The sequence below is a fragment of the Scyliorhinus torazame genome, chromosome 4 (assembly GCF_047496885.1).
Source record: "Scyliorhinus torazame isolate Kashiwa2021f chromosome 4, sScyTor2.1, whole genome shotgun sequence".
Lineage (NCBI taxonomy): Eukaryota > Metazoa > Chordata > Chondrichthyes > Carcharhiniformes > Scyliorhinidae > Scyliorhinus > Scyliorhinus torazame.
The window spans coordinates 224,102,748-224,123,182 of NC_092710.1; the positions used below are offsets into that span (position 1 = coordinate 224,102,748).

At 50.2% G+C, this 20,435-nt stretch overlaps 1 protein-coding gene across 4 annotated transcripts in view; it reads right to left on the reverse strand.

Moving 5' to 3' along the window:
* The window catches only part of dcbld1 (discoidin, CUB and LCCL domain containing 1), a 193,371-nt gene that overhangs the window by 82,716 nt on the left and 90,220 nt on the right, over nucleotides 1-20,435 (reverse strand). For all 4 annotated transcript variants that reach the window (XM_072499405.1, XM_072499403.1, XM_072499402.1 and 1 more), the window contains one exon: nucleotides 12,691-12,742. In XM_072499405.1, the coding sequence (XP_072355506.1) occupies nucleotides 12,691-12,742 (52 nt within the window). The remainder of the gene's footprint in view (nucleotides 1-12,690; nucleotides 12,743-20,435) is intronic.

Here is a 20,435-nt window from a genome sequence, read left to right on the forward strand (position 1 = left end):
CAAGGCCCCGACAGACTTGACCTTTAAGACCACTTCACCACTTTAAACAGGGGGTGAATTTGGTAAACCACGCTATTTCATTATATGTATTGTATTGTATTGTGCATGCCTGGGCTTGTCCAGGCTGGCTCCACCGGTGGCTCCTCCCCTCGGGCTTATGTATAAAGATGGCAAGTCTCCGCCGCCGACCCAGTTCGGGTCCAGAGGCAGGAGGCTTGCTGTTTAGTGTATTAAAGCCTCAGATGGGTTCATCACTCGTCGTGTGTTATTGATGGTGTATCACCCCACTCCTCAGTGTCCGCTCCCCCGCCCCCCCCCAATGGACACCACAGTAGCACAGTGGTTAGCAATGCTGCTTCACAGCTCCAGGGTCCCAGGCTCGATTACTGGCTTGGGTGACTGTGCGGAGTCTGCACCTTCTCCCCGTGTCTGCGTGGGTATTCTCCGGTTGCTCTGGTTTCCTCCCACAGTCCAAAGATGTGCGGGTCAATGACCACTGAAGCGAAGTTGTAGTCCAACTGAAGGCTTTAATAAGCTAGATATTTCCCCCAGCAGCTCAGGTACAGAATGAAGGCTGCTGGGGAGGCATGGGCTCTTATACCCCACCTAGCAGGGCGGAGCTACCATACAGCTTGACCAATAGGAAGCATACAATATCTACCAATGGTGTTCCAGCATTACCAGGTACCGTAATACCTCTACACAGACTACCACAGCGGGTTAGGTGGATTGGCCATGATAACACCCTTAGTGTCCAAACAGGATTGGATTTGTTTATTGTCACGTGTACCGAGGTACAGTGAAAAGTATTTTTCTGCGAGCAGCTCAACAGATCATTAAGTACATGAGAAGAAAAGGGAATAAAAGAAAATACATAATAGGGCAACACAACATATACAATGTAACTACATACGCACTGTCATCGGATGAAGCATACAGGGCGTAGTGTTAATGAAATCAGTCCATAAGAGGGTCATTTAGGAGTCTGGTGACAGTGGGGAAGAAGCTGTTTTTGAGTCTGTTTGTGCATGTTCTCAGACTTCTGTATCTCCCGCCCGATGGAAGAAGTTGGAAGAGTGAGTAAGCCGGGTGGGCGGGATCTTTGATTATACTGCCCACTTTCCCCAGGCAGCGGGAGGTGTAGATGGAGTCAATGGATGGGAGGCAGGTTCGTGTGATGGACTGGGCTGTGTTCACGACTCTCTGAACTTTCTTGCGGTCCTGGGCCGAGCAGTTGCCATACCAGGCTGTGATGCAGCCCGATAGGATGCTTTCTATGGTGCATCTGTAAAAGTTGGTAAGAGTCAATGTGGACATGCCGAATTTCCTTAGTTTCCTGAGGAAGTCTAGGCTCTGTTGCGCTTTCTTGGTGGTAGCTAGCGTCGATGTGGGTGGACCAGGGCAGATTTTTGGAGATGTGCACCCCTAGGAATTTGAAACTGCTAACCATCTCCAGCTCGGCCCCGTTGATGCTGACAGGGGTGTGTACAGTACTTTGCTTCCTGAAGTCAATTACCAGCTCTTTAGTTTTGCTGGCAATGAGGGAGAGATTGTTGTCGCTACACCACTCCACTAGGTTCTCTATGTCCCTCCTGTATTCGGACTCATTGTTATTTGAGATCCGGTCCACTATGGTCGTATCGTCAGCAAACTTGTAGATGGAGTTGGAACCAAGTGGGGTTGGGTGGGGTTACCGGGTTGTGGGGATAGGATGGAGGTGTGGGCTTGGGTAAGGTGCTCTTTCCAAGGGCTGATGCAGACTCAATCGGCCGAATGGCCTCCTTCTGCACTGTGATTTCTATGATTCTATGATACCTATAAGTTCCCCCTCACTGCCTGCTTTGTTACCCCCACCACACCACACATAGCTGGAAAGTCCCATGGGGCTCCCACAATGGTCTGTACTGGCTTTGCCAGTGGCACTACCCCATCACAGGCTGGAGCTACCAGATTGGCACTGTTCCAACCTGGCAGTGTTAATCTGTGGCAGGGGGCAGTGGCAGATGTTCCCCCCCTCCACCCCGAAGGCGATATGTACCTCTGCACGCCGTTAAAATGAGGCTCCCGCCCTTTGTGGGTGTGGACCTCATGACGTCACTGGTGAGGGGAGGGGAAAATCGGAAAAGCGATTTCTCCGGGGAGAATCATGCTTCCCGATTATCTCCGTATTTTCCTCCCGCATCACCGTTCCCTCTGACTCAGGCTGAAAATCGTCCCCCTCTAACTGTATAAACAGAATAATCACCTAATCCAAAGCAATTGGGTTAAATTACAATGAAAGGATGAAAATATCCAAGGAACTATCAGTTTCCTAATTCAAATAGAAGAAAGGAGAGAAACGTGTTTTACAATAGTGATTGCAATTTCCAAACATAAGTACTGCAATCTGTTTATAAATGAGAGATAGGTACATAAGGAGAGAGAAAAAAGATCGGAGGTCCTCAGTGGAAAAGCTGGCTGTGGAGTCCGGGGCACGAGGATTGTGGCAAAGGAGCAGGGGTGGAGAGAGAGGGGAAGAGGGAGAGAGAGGGAGGGAGGGAGGGAGGGAGGGAGAGAGCGCGTACCAGCAATGGTGATGTGTTGAGCAAGCCCGGGAGGAAAACACATTGGAACAAAATTGAATTAGTTGAATTTTGCCCAAGTTTAAGGGGACAGGAAAACTAAAATCCCTCAGCAGCCAAGAAAAGATGCCAGCAAACAGGAGCTCGAGGGCACGAAGAGATGGCAGAAGTGATGGAAAGCGCCACCACCACCAGGCAGACGAGACGGCAGACACAGGAGGCAAAGGGACCCTGGCCCCACAGGAGAGAGGACGGCCGGCGACCCGAGCATCAGCATTCCCCATATCACCTGAAGGTGGATGGAAGAATTTTCTGATGAAGGAGGTGACCGCCATGAAGGAGGCAATCAGGATAGACATCCAGGTGACGGTCAAGGTGGCGGTGTCTGAGGCGATGGCCACTATGCAGAAAGCAAAGATGGGATGGGTAAGAAAATGGCGACCCAGGAGAGGATGATCCTCGACCTGGAAAAGGCCTCGACGGACCAGAGTGACAGAATTGTTGCCCTGGAGGCAGAAGTAAAGAGGTCCAGGAGAACTTAAGGGGGAAAGTTGAGGACAAGGGAAACAGGTCCCGACGACAAGGCATCAGGATCGTGGGCCTACTGGATGGCAAAGACCCAACGGGCTATGTCGTCCAAATGCTGGACGACTTAGTCGGGAAAGACAGTTCCCCAAACCGAGCTCGACAGAGCGCACAGGTCACTCAGACCAATACCCAAGGCCGGGGAGCAGCCGAGGATGGTTATCGCAAAGCCAATCGAATCCAGGACCGTGAGAGGATCCTGCGGTAGACATGCCAGTCGAGAGCGAGCACCTGGGAAGGACACAACATCAGAGTTTATCAGGACATTGGGTCAGAGCAGGGCTGTGTTTAACCAGGCGAAGTCAGCCCTGTACAAAAACTGGGTACATTTTGGTATGCTGTTCCCGGCCAGGCTCTGGGTCACATCGCAAAAAATGAATATAACTTCAACAGGAAGCAGGAAGTAAATCAATTCATCCGAACCAACAGCCTGGACGAGGGACAGGCACGACAACAATGAGAGTTGTGCGGGGAAAGGCTGAAAGAGCAAATGACTCATTGCACAGTGAGCAAGTTTGCGCAGCACTGCGCTGTCACGTTCTGACCATAAAGTGAAGACTGAGTCATAGAAAGAAGCGGGGACTGGAGAAGGCATATGAGGGTTTAAACCGAGAAAACGGGCAGTCAACGGGTATAAGGGAGGGGCTAGGTCAGCCCCGGGAGGGGGGGGACCACCACACTACCACACTAGCAGAAATAGCTAGTGTAATGATCTATATCTAGGCATAACACTAAAGGGTTAATTATTACATCTCAGTGTAATTCAAACACTAGAGGGCACCACCAGTTCTCAGTATAAATATCAAAGCTCAGGGGATCTTGGGTAGTGTTAGAAGAGAGGGATAGATCACAACTCAGGGACTAGTTCAGGTTAGAGAGAATTAGCATGTGGCATTCATTAGTTAATACTCAATCATTGAATATAGTTTAACAGACTCCGTCTAACTTTATTAATTGTTACAGCTCAGTGGAGCGTGCAAACTCAATTTAATCGTTATTCAATAAATCAGTTTTGCTTCAAGTTAAATATTGTTAGTTTCTTGATCATCAAACCATCATACCATTCTGAAATACGAGGCAAAGAGTAACGACATATTACCACAAAGTGTAATATAACAGCTAGCATAGGAAAACAGAAAGCAAAGGGGACAGCAGCGCACCTCCTGGAAGGGAGGGAGCGCCTGGTCAGGGGGAAATGGGACCGGGATGGGGAAAACACAGGGGGGGGGGCAGGGTAAGGACAATACAGGAAAGGGGGTGAGGAGAGGGGGGGGGGAAGGAACACAAAAGGAACATAGCAGGAAAAAGGAGTTGGGTTCCGTTCGGGCTTCGGCGAGTGAGGAACAGGCTGATGAAACAAGATGGCGCCGCAAGCAGCCACTTTGGAGGGTCGCTGGGCAAAGGGAACCCCCGGAGTGCAGTAGCACACCCAAGTGGCGTATACACAGTTGGTGGCCATGTTGGGTGCCCCCTGGTAAAAGGGAAACTCCGGAGCGTAGGGGCCCGACTTCATGGTGAGACTATTTTCTACATGGGAAGATGCTTAGGAAATCAGAAGCACTAAGGGACTTGGGAGTTGTTGTTCATGATTCTCTTAAGGTTAACATGCAGGTTCAGTCGGCAGTTAGGAAGGCAAATGCAATGTTAGCAATCATGTCGAGAGGGCTAGAATACAAGAGCAGGCATGTACTTCTGAGGCTATAAAGGCTCTGGTCAGACTCAATTTGGAGTATTGTGAGCAGTTTGGGGCCTCGTATCTAAGGAAGGATGTGTTGGCCTTGGAACGGGTCCAGAGGAGGTTCACAAGAATGATCCTTGGAATGAAGAGCTTGTTGTATGCGGAACGGTTGAGGACTCTGGGTCTGTACTCGTTGGGATTTAGAAGGATGAGGGGGGATCTTATTGAAACTTACAGGATACTGCGAGGCCTGAATGTGGAGAGGATGTTTCCACATGTAGGAAAAACTAGAACCAAAGGGCACCATCTCAGACTAAAGGGACGATCCTTTAAAACAGAGATGAGGAGGAATTTCTTCAGCCAGAGGGTGGTGAATCTGTGGAACTCTTTGCCACAGAAGGCTGTGGAGGCCAAATCACTTGAGTGTCTTTAAGACAGAGATAGATGGGTTTTTGATCAATAAGGGGATCAGGGGTTATGGGGAAAAGGCAGGAGAATGGGGATGAGAAAAATGTCAGCAATGATTGAATGCCGGAGCAGCCTCGATGAGCCAGTGTCCTAATTCTGCTCCAATGTCTTGTGGTCTTATCGAGGTAGCAGAGCGGTTTGGGCTGGGGACAGGATTCACCTCGTGGGTGAAACTCTGTACAATGCCCCCACGACGAGTGTTCGGAACAACACCACCAGCTCTGAATACTTCCAGCTGCAGGGAGGCACAAGGCCCATTGTCCCCGCTCTTTTTCGCCCTGGCAATTGAAACACTGGCAATCGCTCTGTGGGACGCGAAAAGCTGGAAGGGCATCCAAAGAGGGGACAGAGAGCACAGTGTTGCTCTATGCGGATGACCTGCTTCTCTATATTCAGACCCACTAATGGCATGAAAGCAATCATGCAACTTCTGAGAGAGTTTGGAGCCTTCTCAGGCTACAAACTCAAACTGGGCAGGCGCGAGGCTTTGCTGATGAACCTGAGCATGGTAGGGACAGAACTGGAGGGACTACAATTCAAACCAGTTCAAAGCAAATTCCGCTACCTGGGGATCCAGACAGCCCATGACTGGACACAGATCCACAAGTGGAATCTGACCAGTCTGGCAAAGGAAGTAAAAAAGGACCTGGAGAGATGGGATGCACTCAAAGAACAAAGAACAAAGAAATGTACAACACAGGAACAGGCCCTTTGGCCCTCCAAGCCTGTGCCGACCATGCTGCCCGACTAAACTACAATCTTCTACACTTCCTGGGTCCGTATCCCTCTATTCCCATCCTATTCATGTATTTGTCAAGATGCCCCTTAAATGTCACTATCGTCCCTGCTTCCACCACCCCCTCCGGCAGCGAGTTCCAGGCACCCACTACCCACTTCCCGCTTTCCCTGGCGGGAAGTGTGCAGCCATTCAAGATGAATGTACGGCCGAGGTTCCTCTTCCTGTTGAGATCCATATCGAACTTCATCCCAAAGGCCTATTTCCACAAATTAGACGAAATGATTATGGCATTTGTGTGGGGGAGTAAGAAACAGAGGGTCCCCAAGTCAACACTGAAAAGGAGGAAAGACATGGGCGATCTGGCCCTGCTGAATCTGCAGTACTACCATTGGGCGGCCACAGCCCAGAGGGTGAGGGGCTGGATACAAAGATAGAAAGGATAGAAAGGGTGAGCATGGTCATCATCTCCTCATCTTACATGGTCATCCTGAGTTTGACTGCTCAGCTACTCTCATCATTCCCCCCTCGCCCAGTTCCAGCAACCCCCCCCCCACCCCCCCACCCCCCCCCCCCCCCCGCCCCCCCGCCCCAACAACACCCAACCCCTCGCCTGGCCCCTTCTTGTTCATGCACTTGACATTGCAGCCCTGTCCCCATCAGTGACTTGCATCCAATCCTTGATGCAAAAGCCTCTATCCTCACCACCAGTCCTTGCCAAATGGGATACTAGTGCGTGCCTACAACAGGTGTTAGTGATAGGCTCTGTGGCTCTTGTCCTGGTTCTCCCAGTAGGGTCTATTGAGAATGTCCTAATTGAATGGGCCTTTTGCCTTCCTGCCAGAATGGTGGCAGCTGGTGTGGTGGAGACATTCATACCACCAGGTGTTGGGACTCTTATGCTGAGAGACTGGTATGCGGACATATCCTACAGATGGAGGCAACTGATGGGTGCTTGGGAGCAGTGTGATGTGGAGCCTGGGTTTAACTCCAAGGTTGTGATAGGGAGCTGTCTAGGTTTCCGGGATTTGTTTGGTACCCATATTTCATAGAATTTACAGTGCAGAAGGTGGCCATTCGGTCCATCGAGTCTGCACCAACCCTTGGAAAGAGCACCCCACTTAAGCACACACCTCCACCGTAACCCAGTAACCCCTCCTAACCTTTTTGGACACGAAGGGCAATTTATCTTGGCCAATCCACCTAACCTGCACATCTTTGGATTGTGGGAGAAAACCGGAGCACCCGGAGGAAACCCACGCACCCACTGGGAGAACGTGCAGACTCCATACAGCCAGTGACCCAAGCCGGGAATCGAACCTGGGACCCTGGAGCTGTGAAGCAACTGTGCTACCGTGCTGCCCATTCTCATACCGTGTGATACCAATAGTGCGCAGTTGACCTGAATGGCCTGGAGACATTGCCTGAGCCTCAGGAGTAGGTTGACTGATCGTCTCACGAGAGAGGCTGTTAACCTGAGAGAGGACGTGGGCCAGGAAGGGTTCCAGCGGCCACTGGTGCAGGGGTCCCTGTGTGGGGTTAGCTCTGTGAATCCCCTTCTTCCTCTGCTGAGGGGCTGTGCATCGAACGAGTGAAATGAGGAGTCCCAACACCTGGTAGTCTGGCGATTGAGAATGGCCATTTCCATTCCCTTGATTATACCACTGATACATGAGCGTTACCAGATGAGCAGGGTAAATGGATATCTACGCGATCAGGAGACCTCAGAGCATTTCAAGGATACTGGCAGCATTTAACAGTTTAAACAATCTGGAGCCTGTAAGTAACACCTCAGGGGTGAGTTGGTAGTCTTTTACAGTAGCAATGGGAAGTTTGGCCATGGCACCCCGATCCTGAGGGGGACATCTTGGGTCTACAACCTTGCCACCCAAGTTGGTCCCCACTAGTTCCAGAGCTCCAGGCATACATCACTGAGCAAGACCGAAGACAATGAAAAACATACTTGTCCCCCTCAAACACCATGGCGCCAGGACCCCGTTTGTAAATACTTTCACCAAATCATACTTGCGTGATTCTCGGCTGGGAGGGGGGCGGGATTCAGGCTTCCAGCCCATTAATCGCATTCCAATTAATGCATATGAGCTGTTTGCATGTTCCCGCCGGGGTGGGAAGCATGGTATGGTTGGCCAGTGGGACCGGAAACGGGTCTGCCATCCAGAGCTGAACCCGTTTTTCAGCTGACGTAGGATTTTCCGCCCGATCATGATTGCTGATCCGAGCGGTAGGGAGCGGAGAATCCCACCCATAAGATCTTGACAGGGTGGATGTGGAGAGGATGGACCTTTTTATGGGCGAATCGAGAACTAGAGGTCACTATTTAAAAGTAAGGGCCACCCATTTAAAATGGGGATGAGCTGAAATATTTTCTCATGAGAGGGAATTTTTGGAAATCTCTTCCCGAAAAGGTGGTGGAAACGGAGTCGTTGAATATTTTTACGGCATCGGTGGATAGATTTTTGGTATGCAAGGAGGTGATAAGTTATCAGGCGCAGGTTGGTTACAGATTTGAGGCTGTGATGAATGCAGGAATTTCAGATATATATTGTATTACATGTAGCTGGTACAGTAATGATTAAAACCTTGGTTAGCGTGTGTACCCAGCTGCTGCAGTAATGTTCAAAAAACTTCCTGGTTTGAAAGGCAGCTGGACTTTGGGGCTATGGAGGTACAATTAAAATATCATAAAAATAAGATCGTAATTCATTCCAGCCATGGATATTGTTTGCTGAAGTCGGGCGAGTGGAATTTTGTTTGGAGAAAGAAGGTTCCCTGAGGAGTAAATAATTAGAGACATTGGGCGTGATTCTCCCTCAATTGGCAGGATGGCCCGAAGCCGGCGCCAAGAATGGCGCGAACCACTCCGGCATCAGGCCAACCGGAAGTTTTGGAATCTCCGCACTTCCGGGGGCTAGGCTGGCGCTGGAGGGCCGGCGCGTGTTGGTGCATGCGCAGAATCGCCGGCGTGGTTCCTGCGCATGTGCAGAACGGCTGGCGTGTTTCCTGCGCATGTGTAGGGGGGAGTGCCCCCACGGCACAGGCCTGTCCGCAGATCAGTGGGCCCCGATCGCGGGCCAGGCCTCCGTGGGGGCCCCCCCCCGGGGCCGGATCCCCCGGCGCCCCACCGAGGACCGCACCAGCCGGCCTACAAGCCAGGTCCCACCGTGTGGGACCATGTCCATTTCACGCCGGCGGGACTGGCCAGGAATTGACGGCCGCTCGGCCCATCGGGGCCCGAAAGATTGCCGGGGGGACCGCTGACAATGGCTCCCGACCAGCGCGGTGTAATTTCCGCCCCCGCCCGAAAACCGGCGCCGGAGAATACGGCAGCCGGCGTCGAAGCAGGATTCACACAGCCGCCCTGGGATTCTCGATCAGGCGGGGAGGGGGTCAGAGAATCCCACCGATTGTGGTTAGCTTTAGTTAGATGGTCATAACCCAGTTAGTGAGATAGATATGGTGTGATTAATGGGAGGAGCCAGGGGCTAAGGCAGTCATGAGTTTAATTTTGATCTGTCTGTGAACAGACTAGTAGTTTCTGGAGTTTCAGTTCAGTTAAAGATTTGACTGTGGACAGACTTGCAGCAGTTTATTTCAAAGTAGTTCAGATAAAAAGATTTTGCCTGTGAACACAACAGTAGTTTCTGAAAATGCTGGCAAGTTAAATGGTAATTTTACACAGGCAAGAATCGGCAACCTGGTCCATGAAGGATCTCTCTCTCAAAACGGTTTATTCAAGACACCTCTTTACAGCAAGTATTCCTGGGTTGGCTAACTGTATTTAAAAGTAGATTTTGACCGGAGATGGGCTTTGCTTGAGTGGAGATAAAAGATAGCAATTAGGAATTAGTGTTCCATTTCATTGTTACGCAATGTTTAACTGGTAATTGTAAGCTATTTCCTTATGATGTTAAAGTTAGTAATAAAGTATATTTTAATATACCGTATCCCTATTTGTACATAGTATCACTCCAAGAGCGATGTATTCCTTCCTCACAGTCTTACAAATTAAAGAAAATATTTGGGTTTCTGGGCGGTGTCCTAGCAACTGTTGGGGTTTGGTCTGGGATCAAAATAAGGTTACTAGCATATCAGGCATGATCTTATTAAATGGCAGAGCAGACCCGTGGGGCTAAATGGCCTACTTCTGCTCCGATGTTCATATACATGCGCCATTGAAGGATTCATACTGAAAATGATCTTGATCATTCCATACATCCACTTACGTTTAGCAAAATTGTTTCTCTTATTTAGGGGCTGGTTTAGCACAGTGGCTTGTAAAGCAGAACAAGGCCGGCAGCACGGGCTCAATTCCCGTACCAGCCTCCCTGAACAGGTGCCGGAATGTGGCGACTAGGGGCTTTTCACAGTAACTTCATTTGAATCCTACTTGTGACAATAAGCGATATTCATTCATTCATTTCTTCCCCCTCTCCAGAATAAATTTTAAAGTGTGGTATGATGCATTTAATCTCCACTCTTTTCAATGACTGACAGGAACCACAGAAAGATATAAAACCATGCACTGTGGATAGCGTGATAGTTTCTACTCACACCACAAGTTAGTATTCTGCGCATCCATTTCCTCTCCAAGCACATCATTATCCTGTGGTTTTACTCTGCCTATTACTGAAGCTACACAAACCTAGCGGTCAATAAATCTTAACGGCAATGTTGAATAGGGACTCATTATCTATAATAACAACCATTAAGGACACAGACCAAGTGCTGAACTTTTTAATGGTCGGATAGGCAGGACTGAAGGCAGACAGGCTGATAATTTCCTGGATCGGCCGGCATGCTGACATGTTCCGACCTAAAGCCATTTTGGAAGAGTCTGCTGGGGTGTAAGCAATTAAGCTTTTAATCCACCAATTAAGATCAGTGTACAAACACCAACTGGAATTTTCCAGCTCTGGCCTCCTTTTATTTATAAAGTTTTTACAAAGTCTTCAGAAGGCAGTTCCATCTAGAGGCACCCTCTCTCACTCACACATATTGCAATTTCACCCCCGACAGCTGCCGATGTGTCAGTGCTGTAAGGCCTCCCATTGAACACCCCCCTGACTTAATTGGATGTGATTTCCTCAGGATATCACTTAATTAGACACTGCTTCAGAAATCACCGTCTGGTCCTGATGCCATGTGTGGGTTTCCAACCCACATTCCCTCCTGACCTACAAATGAAACTTCAGCCGCAAGAGTTTCTGCTTTGGGTATAGTCAGTGATCAATTGCGCTCAAAACTGTTTTAGTTTTGGAGATTTATAGGTTTGCTCAGGTTTCCACTCAAACTAATCTGCATATCAAACATAAAGGGCGGGATTCTCCATCCTGCTGCACCCGGTTTCTGGTGCGGTGCGCCCCCGCCAGCAGCGGAATTCTCGGTCCTGGCAGCTGGCCAAATGGGGTTTCCCATTGTGGGCACTCCGTAGGCGAGAGTTCGCTGCCGGCAAAGCGGAGGATCCGCCGACGGAGAATCCAATAATCTGTCATGAACCACCAGCACAATCATGTAGTGTTTTTGGGTATATTTTTGTTTAAAATAAATAGGTCAAGGAATATTTAAAGCAAAATTTAAGAGTGAACTCCTGATGAAGCTTTAATACAGTTGAAAATGGCACTGGTCACAAAACACAATATTTTAATCACTGTGTCCTACTCTGTAATCAGCATGCCTGAATAGCCTGATTGTAAAGAAAACTAAAACCATACAGAAGCATTCGCTGAATAGATTGGTGTACAATAAATTTATTTAAAAAAAATCAATGTACCTATTAGTGTCCTTGCACCTATAAAAATTTAAGATCCTCCACTGCAAATGGATTCAATTAGTTGAAACACAAAAAGGTGATTAATTTGATCCAGGACGTGGCCAGTTTTGTTGTAAAAGTGCGACGTCACTCAGTGGACAGGATTTGGTGATTTGGGTCAGACCCCTGATGTTGGGATAAAATGTGTGTCCTGGCCCCATAATGCATTGGTCACCTGAAAGTGATTTTACCTGAATAGGTCAATTACTGACCAAAGAACCATCTCCCTGGATGGTGGGCGGGATCTCAAAGCTGGAATGTCAATAGAAAGCCCTGCAGCACTGAAGAGGTTGCAGCCTGCTACTGGAAGTAAGGGAGAGAGCAGTCACTGCCACTTTGGGTCGCCTTCTCAGCCACTTTTTGAAAATTTGAAAGAAAAAATTATCCACAGCTCTCAGGCCACCACTGTGGGGAGGGGCGACCCACAGGCCAGTGGAATGTTCCAGTCAGGCACTTACAACTTACCTTAATTGCGCAATGTAATCTCAACAAGTTTGGGGAGGTAGCCATTCTGTCCCTTAATTGGCCTCCAACAAAATGGTTCGGGGGAGGGTTGGTGCCAACACACCAGCACACGATGACCATCCTGCCCATATATCAAGGTAGAAATTGTGCCCAATGTTTCTTACACTAACACAGAAAATCATGGAAATATCGAAAAAATTGTACTGATGTAATTGGTGCTTCTTTCCACGATTTCTTGCACTGTTTTGGCCACTTTACATTTAATTATGCTGAAAATAATTGGCACAACCTCTTGCCCATTAGCTTTTAGTCTAGTCAATACCACAAAATGTCTCTATTCAGAAACATGTTCATTTTAAAGCCTTACCTGAACCGTGGCTCTTTGTAATGGTTTCCTTTGTCCAGACATGTAATTAAATCTGCATGGAGTAAAAATCAGGGGGAGTAAAAATCAGGATTAATACGCATTATAAACATATATGCACTGCAGCAATGCTGACCCTTAAAGGGAAGGACTCACCAAATATCAACCATAAGCAGGATTCCCTTTTAGAAATCTACAATTTATAACAGGTAATCGAGGCCAGTTTATGAAGTCAAATTTTAATTAATCACATGGAATGTGGGAATCCAAATATGTTGTTGATCACATTTGGTGATTCCATTCATTTAGCTATGAATATCCTAAACATGTGACCTTGCACATATTATAAGGTATTGTATATAATAATATTCAAGTTGTCAACATTGGGACTTCCGGTTGCGGCGATGACCAGCTAAGCCGCACGTTTCGGCGGCTCCAGCTCCAACGGACCTTCGGGCTCTTTTAAGAGCCCCAACAGGAAATGTTCGCGCGACGAAACCCGGTGTGGGGAGAGTTAATAGGGAGTCCCCCCCAACGAAAGAGGAAAATATCGGCGGCGGCGGCTGCAGCGCGAGGAATCCTCGAAGATAGGGATAGAAAGGTAAAAGAAACAAGATGGCGGCGGAGAAAGCCCAGGCGACATGGGGGCCCGATCAAGACGAATTTCTAAGACGGTGTGTGGAGCTACTAAAGAAGGAGGTGCTGACCCCGATGCTACAGGCAATTGAGGGGCTTAAGGAGGCACAAAGGACCCAGGAGACAGAGCTCCGCGTGGTGGAGCAGAAGGTGACGGATAATGAGGACGAGATCCTGGGCCTGGCGGTCAAAACACAGACGCATGAGGCGCTCCACAAAAAGTGCATTGAAAGGATTGAGGCCCTAGAAAACAGAGCACGAAGGAAGAACCTTCGGATTCTGGGTCTCCCTGAGGGAGTGGAAGGAGCAGACTGTGGGGCTTATGTGAGCACGATGCTAAGCTCGCTGATGGGAGCTGAGGCCCCTTCGGGCCCCTTAGAAGTGGAGGGGGCTCATCGGGTCCCGGCGAGGAGACCAAAAGCGGGAGAACCACCTAGGGCGACAATCGTGCGATTTCACCGCTTTAATGATAGAGAAGTGGTTCTGAGATGGGCCAAAAAGGTACGGAGTAGTAGATGGGAGAATGCAGTGGTACGGGTGTACCAGGATTGGAGTGCGGAGGTGGCGAGAAGGATGGCGCGTTTTAATCGAGCCAAGGAGGTGTTACACAAGAAGAAGGTGAAGTTCGGGATGCTGCAGCCGGCACGACTATGGGTCACGTACCAGGAGAGACATCACTACTTCGAAACGGCGGAAGCATGGACCTTTATTAAAGATGAGAAATTGGATCGGAACTGAGGGACTGATATTACAGGAAAATGTTACTGTCGATGTATATAGAGAAGTAAATTGGGAAGGGAGGAGTCACTAAGAAATGTGGGCGCCGGTGGGGGGGGAAAGAAGGGACATAGGCGGATGATGAGGAATGGGAGTGGGGTGGGAAAGGGAACTGCGCCACAAGAGGCGGGTCAGCTACAGAGATGTTCCCGCGCCAGAAAGATAATGGCGGGAAGATAGGCGCAAGGTAGATGGGAGTTCCCCACACGGGGGGATCAAGGAGTGAGCAGGAGAAGCCGGGGTCAGTTGAAGTCAGCTGACTTGCGGAAGTAATATGGGGGGAGCAATCACGCTAAAGGGGGATCTAGCGGGGGGGGGGGGGGGGGGGGGAGGGGGGGGAGGGGGGAGGATAACTGGGTTGCTGCTGCAGAAATCAAAGAGGAACTGGCTAAAGAAAGGGTGGTCGGGGCTGGAATGCGACACCTGGGGAACGAGTGGGAGCGCGGAATCGGGACGTGGGACTGGCCTAGAGAAGGTGATGGCTAGTCGACACGGGAAGGGGGCAGGTAGCCCCCTAGTGAGGCTGATCACGTGGAACGTGAGAGGCCTAAATGGACCGATTAAAAGGGCCCGAGTGCTCGCGCACTTGAAAGGATTGAGGGCAGACGTGGCTATGCTCCAGGAGACGCACCTGAAGGTGGCGGACCAAGTTAGGTTAAGGAAAGGATGGGTGGGACAGGTGTTCCATTCAGGGCTAGATGCAAAGAATAGAGGGGTGGCCATACTGGTGGGGAAATGGGTATCATTCGAAGCTAGGAGCATTGTAGCAGATAGTGGAGGCAGATATGTAATGGTGAGTGGCAGGCTGGAGGGACTGGAGGTTGTGTTGGTTAACGTATATGCCACGAATTGGGACGATGCGGGATTTATGAGGCGGATGCTGGGACGTATACCGGACCTGGAGGTAGGAAACTTGATATTGGGAGGAGACTTCAACACCGTGCTGGACCCAGGGTTAGATAGATCCAGATCTAAGACCGGAAGAAGGCCGGCAGCGGCCAAGGTGCTTAAGGGGTTTATGGACCAAATGGGGGGAGTGGATCCATGGCGATTTCTTAGACCGAGGGCCAGGGAGTTCTCCTTCTTCTCCCATGTTCATTAAGTGTACTCCCGGATAGATTTTTTTGTTTTGGGAAGGTCGTTGATCTCGAGGGTGGAAGAAGCTGAGTATTCAGCCATAGCTATTTCGGATCATGCCCCACATTGGGTGGACCTGGAACTAGGAGAGGAGAGGGAGCAGCGAGCACTCTGGCGATTAGATGTGGGATTGTTGGCGGATGAGGGAGTCTGTGGAAGAGTGCGGGGATGTATCGAGAGGTACCTGGAGGCCAATGACGACGGGGAGGTCCGAGTGGGAGTGGTATGGGAAGCACTAAAGGCGGTGGTCAGAGGAGAGCTGATCTCCATCAGGGCCCACAAAGGGAAAACAGAGGCCAAGGAAAGGGAAAGACTACTGGGGGAGATCTTAAGGGTGGACAGGGAATTTGCGGAGATCCCGGAGGAGGGACTGTACAGGGAGAGACGACGACTCCAGACGGAGTTCGACCTTCTGACCACCAGGAGGGCGGAGGTGCTGTGGAGGAAGGCACAGGGGGTGAGGTATGAGTATGGGGAAAAGGCTAGTCGCCTGTTGGCCCATCAGCTGCGAAAAAGGACAGCGGCGAGGGAGATAGGGGGAATCAGAGACGAAAAGGGAGCTACGGTGCGGAGAGCAGGGAAGATAAACGGGGTGTTTAAGACCTTTTACGAAAGACTTTATAGGTCCCAACCCCCGGAGGTAAAAGAGGAGATGCGGCAGTTCCTGGACCAATTAAGGTTCCCGAGGGTGGAGGAGCAGGAGGCAGAAGGCCTGGGGGCACCAATTGGGGTGGACGAGGTTATCAAGGGGCTGGGGAATATGCAGGTAGGGAAGGCTCCTGGACCAGATGGCTTCCCGATGGAATTTTATAGAAAATATGTGGACCTGCTGGCCCCTCTGTTGGTGAAGACTTTTAACGAGGCCAGGGAAGGAGGGACTCTACCCCCGACAATGTTGGAGGCGACGATATCGCTAATTTTGAAGCGGGATAAAGACCCGCTGCAGTGCGGGTCCTATAGGTCTATTTCACTATTAAATGTGGACGCCAAATTGCTAGCAAAGGTGCTGGCATCGAGGACAGAGGACTGTGTCCCGGGGGTGGTGCACTAAGACCAGACAGGGTTCGTAAAGGGGAGACAACTAAATGTCAACGTGCGACGGCTATTAGGGGTGATAATGATGCCCCCAGTAGAGGGCGAGGCAGAGATAGTGGCGGCAATGGATGCAGAGAAGGCATTTGACAGGGTGGAGTGGGAGTACCTATGGGAGGTGCTAAGGAGGTTCGGGAACGGGTTTATTAGCTGGGTCAAACTCCTTTATGGGGCCCCAACGGCGAGTGTGGTCACGGGTCGGCAAAGATCGGAGTATTTCCGACTATACAGGGGAACAAGACAGGGATGCCCACTATCTCCATTACTGTTCGCGTTGGCAATTGAACCACTGGCCATGGCGCTGAGAGACTCCAGGAAATGGAGAGGGGTGATTAGAGGGGGAGAAGAACACCGAGTGTCGCTCTACGCGGATGACCTACTGTTGTATGTGACGGACCCAGTGGGGGGGATGACAGAGGTCATGCAGATATTGAGGGAGTTCGGAGATTTCTCGTGATATAGGATTAACATGGGGAACAGTGAAACTTTCGTGATACACCCTGGGGACCAGAGTAGAGGGATAGAAGGCCTGCCTCTAAGGAAAGTGGAAAGAAACTTCCGATACCGGGGGATTCAGATCGCCAGGAGCTGGGGAACCTTGCACAGACTTAATCTAACACGATTGGTAGAACAAATGGAAGAGGACTTCAAGAGGTGGGACATGCAGCCACTGTCATTGGCGGGCAGAGTGCAGGCAATTAAGATGATGGTCCTCCCGAGGTTCCTATTTGTATTCCAATGTCTCCCTATATTAATTACTAAGGCCTTCTTTAAAAAAATAGACAGGAGCATCACGAGCTTCGTGTGGGCAGGGAAAGTCCCGAGGGTAAGGAGGGGGTTCTTACAATGTAGCAGAGACAGAGGGGGACTGGCGCTGCCGAATTTGGGCGACTACTATTGGGCCGCCAATGTGGCGATGATCCGTAAATGGATGATAGAGGGAGAGGGAGCGGCGTGGAAAAGACTGGAGAGAAAGTCCTGTAAAGGGACGAGTCTAGAGGCGCTGGTGACGGCGCCGCTACCGCTCTCTCCAAAAAAATTTACCACAAACCCAGTGGTGGCGGCAACATTAAATATCTGGGGACAATGGAGGCGACAGAGAGGTGTGCTGGGAGCCCTGGTGGGGTCCCCAATCAGGAACAACCATAGGTTTGCCCCAGGGAGGATGGATGGAGGATTCCAGAGCTGGCACCAGTTGGGAATTAGGAGGGTGGGAGATTTATTTATAGACGGGACGTTTGCGAGCTTGGGAGAGTTGGAGGAAAAGTATAAGCTGCCCCGGGGAAACTTTTTTAGGTATATGCAGGTGAGGGCGTTCACAAGACAACAGGTGAGGGAATTTCCATTGCTCCCGACACAGGGGATCCAGGATAGAATGCTCTCGGGGGTGTGGGTCGGGGAGGGCAAGGTGTCAGAGATATACCGAGAGATGAGAGAAGAGGGGGAGGAGCTGGTGGGCGAACTAAAAGGAAAGTGGGAAGAAGAGCTCGGGGAGAAGATAGAGGAGGGTATGTGGGCTGATGCCCTAAGCAGGGCAAATTCCTCTTCCTCGTGCGCCAGGCTTAGCCTGATTCAATTTAAGGTGCTACATAGAGCACACATAACGGGAGAAAGGTTGAGCAGGTTCTTCGGAGTGGAGGACAAGTGTGGGAGGTGCGGCGGAAGCCTGGCAAACCACACACATATGTTTTGGTCGTGCCCGGCAATGGAGGGGTATTGGAGGGGAGTGACGGGAGTGATTTCGAAGGTGGTGAAGGTCCGGGTCAAACCAGGCTGGGGGTTAGCTTTATTTGGAGTTGCGGATGAGCCGGGAGTGCAGGAGGCGAAAGAGGCCGATGTTGTGGCCTTTGCGTCCCTAGTAGCCCGGCGTAGGATTTTACTCACGTGGAAGGAAGCAAAACCCCCCGGACTGGAGGCCTGGATAAACGATATGGCGGGGTTCATAAAACTGGAGCAGATGAAGTTTGCGCTGAGAGGATCGGCTCAAGGGTTCACCAGCCGGTGGCAGCCATTCCTCGACTACCTAGGGGAACGTTAGAGGGAAGATAGATGACCAGCAGCAGCAACCCAGGGGGGTGGGGGGGGGGGGGGAAGTTTTATTTTATGTTAATTGATTAGTTTACCATGTTGGTTAGTTACTTGTTATTAGACTGTGGTTATTATGTTACATGTACTGTTAAATTTTTTTTTTCTTATGTTTGATGTGAAAGGGGAAAAAATTGTGATCGAAAAATTTTCAATAAAATATATTTTAAAAAAAAAGTTGTCAACATTGTTTTAAAAACAGAAAAGGGCTGGGCTAAGTTTTTTTAAAATAAATGTTTTTATTCTCCTTTTTCACATTTTCTTCAAAATTTACCCCCACGAATAAACAGTAACAGATACAATGTCAAAGCCCTTATTAACAACAACGATTCCATCCTCCCACCAACCCCCACACAACAGCCCGCATTACAATATAAGCATCAAATAAAGAAAACCCAGATTAAAAAATCAGGAATCGGCCATTAACATATATAGTCCATCCCCCTCCCACCTCCCCCCTGCTAATATACAACGCCATCCAATCCCCGAAAGTGTACAATGAATGCCACCCACTAATTGCAACCCCCCCCCCCCTCCCAGACACATCCCCTCCACTTCCTCTCAAAAACACCTCACCCAGTATCGGTCCCTTCCCCCAACTTTGCACCCCGGCTGGCTCATCAAAACCTGTTCTACCAGGCTCTGGTGGCCGCAACCCCTCCCCCCACCTCACTCCCGTTCACTGGCCGGCTTAATCCAGCCAGTGAGGAGGCCCCCGTCCGGGTCTCCTTCACTCCCGCCCGCTCCCAAGAAAACAAAAAAGTCCCCTTTAACACACAACGGCAGCATACACACACAAGCCCTAAAGAACCATCATTACAAAGGAAAGTTGCAACTCCTACCTTGTCCAAATAGACAGCGTCGACTCATTTAGTACATACAACAACATGCAGTGAAAAGATAAAGCTACATATAGTTGCATACTCTCCTACCAACCCCCTACCCTCAGTACAAGACCAGTCCTCAGTCCCATTTCTCAATTCTGCCACAGCCCTCTGCCTTCGCAAACACCTACGCCGCTTCCACCGTCTCAAAATAAAAGTCTTTGGATTTGTAGGTCACCCTCAATTTAGCTGGATACACTAGGCTGCATCGCACGTTGCTGTTATACGGTGCCGTTTTCACTCGGACAAAGGCCGCCCGTCTCCTCGCCAACTTCACCATGTCCTGGTATATGCGTATACCAACTCCAGCCCACTGCACCACCTGCTTCTGCTTTGCCCAGCACAGGCCCTTTTCCTTCACGCAGTACCTAAGGAAACAAACAGTCACCACTCTTGGCGGCTCACTCGCCATTTGTATAGGCCTCCACGACCTATGAGCCCGATCCAGTTTGTACCGAAAGGGATCTTGCCCCTCCCCCAATAGCTCTGCCAACATCTTGGCAAAATACTCCGTTGGCCTCGGACCTTCCACCCCTTCGGGTAGACCCACGATCCTCAGATTCTGCCGCCTGGATCTGCTTTCCAGGTCTTCCATTTTGGCTCGCAGATCCATGTTGGTCTCTCTCACCCTCCGCAGCTCCTTCCCCATCGAGGTGACTTGATCACTAGTGTGCTAGTGCCTCTTCCATTTCCTTCAGTGTCTCACCCTGCTCCCGCACCTCAGTCGCTGCATTCGATACCGCCGCCCTCACTGGGGCAATCGCCTCCTGCACCAGCACTATCAGTACCGCCCCCATCTCCGTCCTCATCGCTTCCATGTGCTTTGTGAACTGTTTTTCAAGTTCCACGGCTATCCCCTCGGTCATCCTTTCTGCCATGAGCAGTGTGGCTTCACCTGGCGCCCCAGCCTCCGCCTTCCTTCCAGTTCCTGAGCCGACCTTTCCACCTACCGGCGGACCTTCATTAACCCCCTTTTTCACGGCCATTTTTCTTTGAGCTTTGGACATCTTTCTTCTCTGTGCCTTCCTACTCTTGTTTCCTCAAAGGTTGCTCCTGGGACAGGGCATCAAGACTCCGAAAAATCAATTCTCGGACGGGAGCCCTCCAACGTGCGGCTTCCTCCTACCTGCCACCACC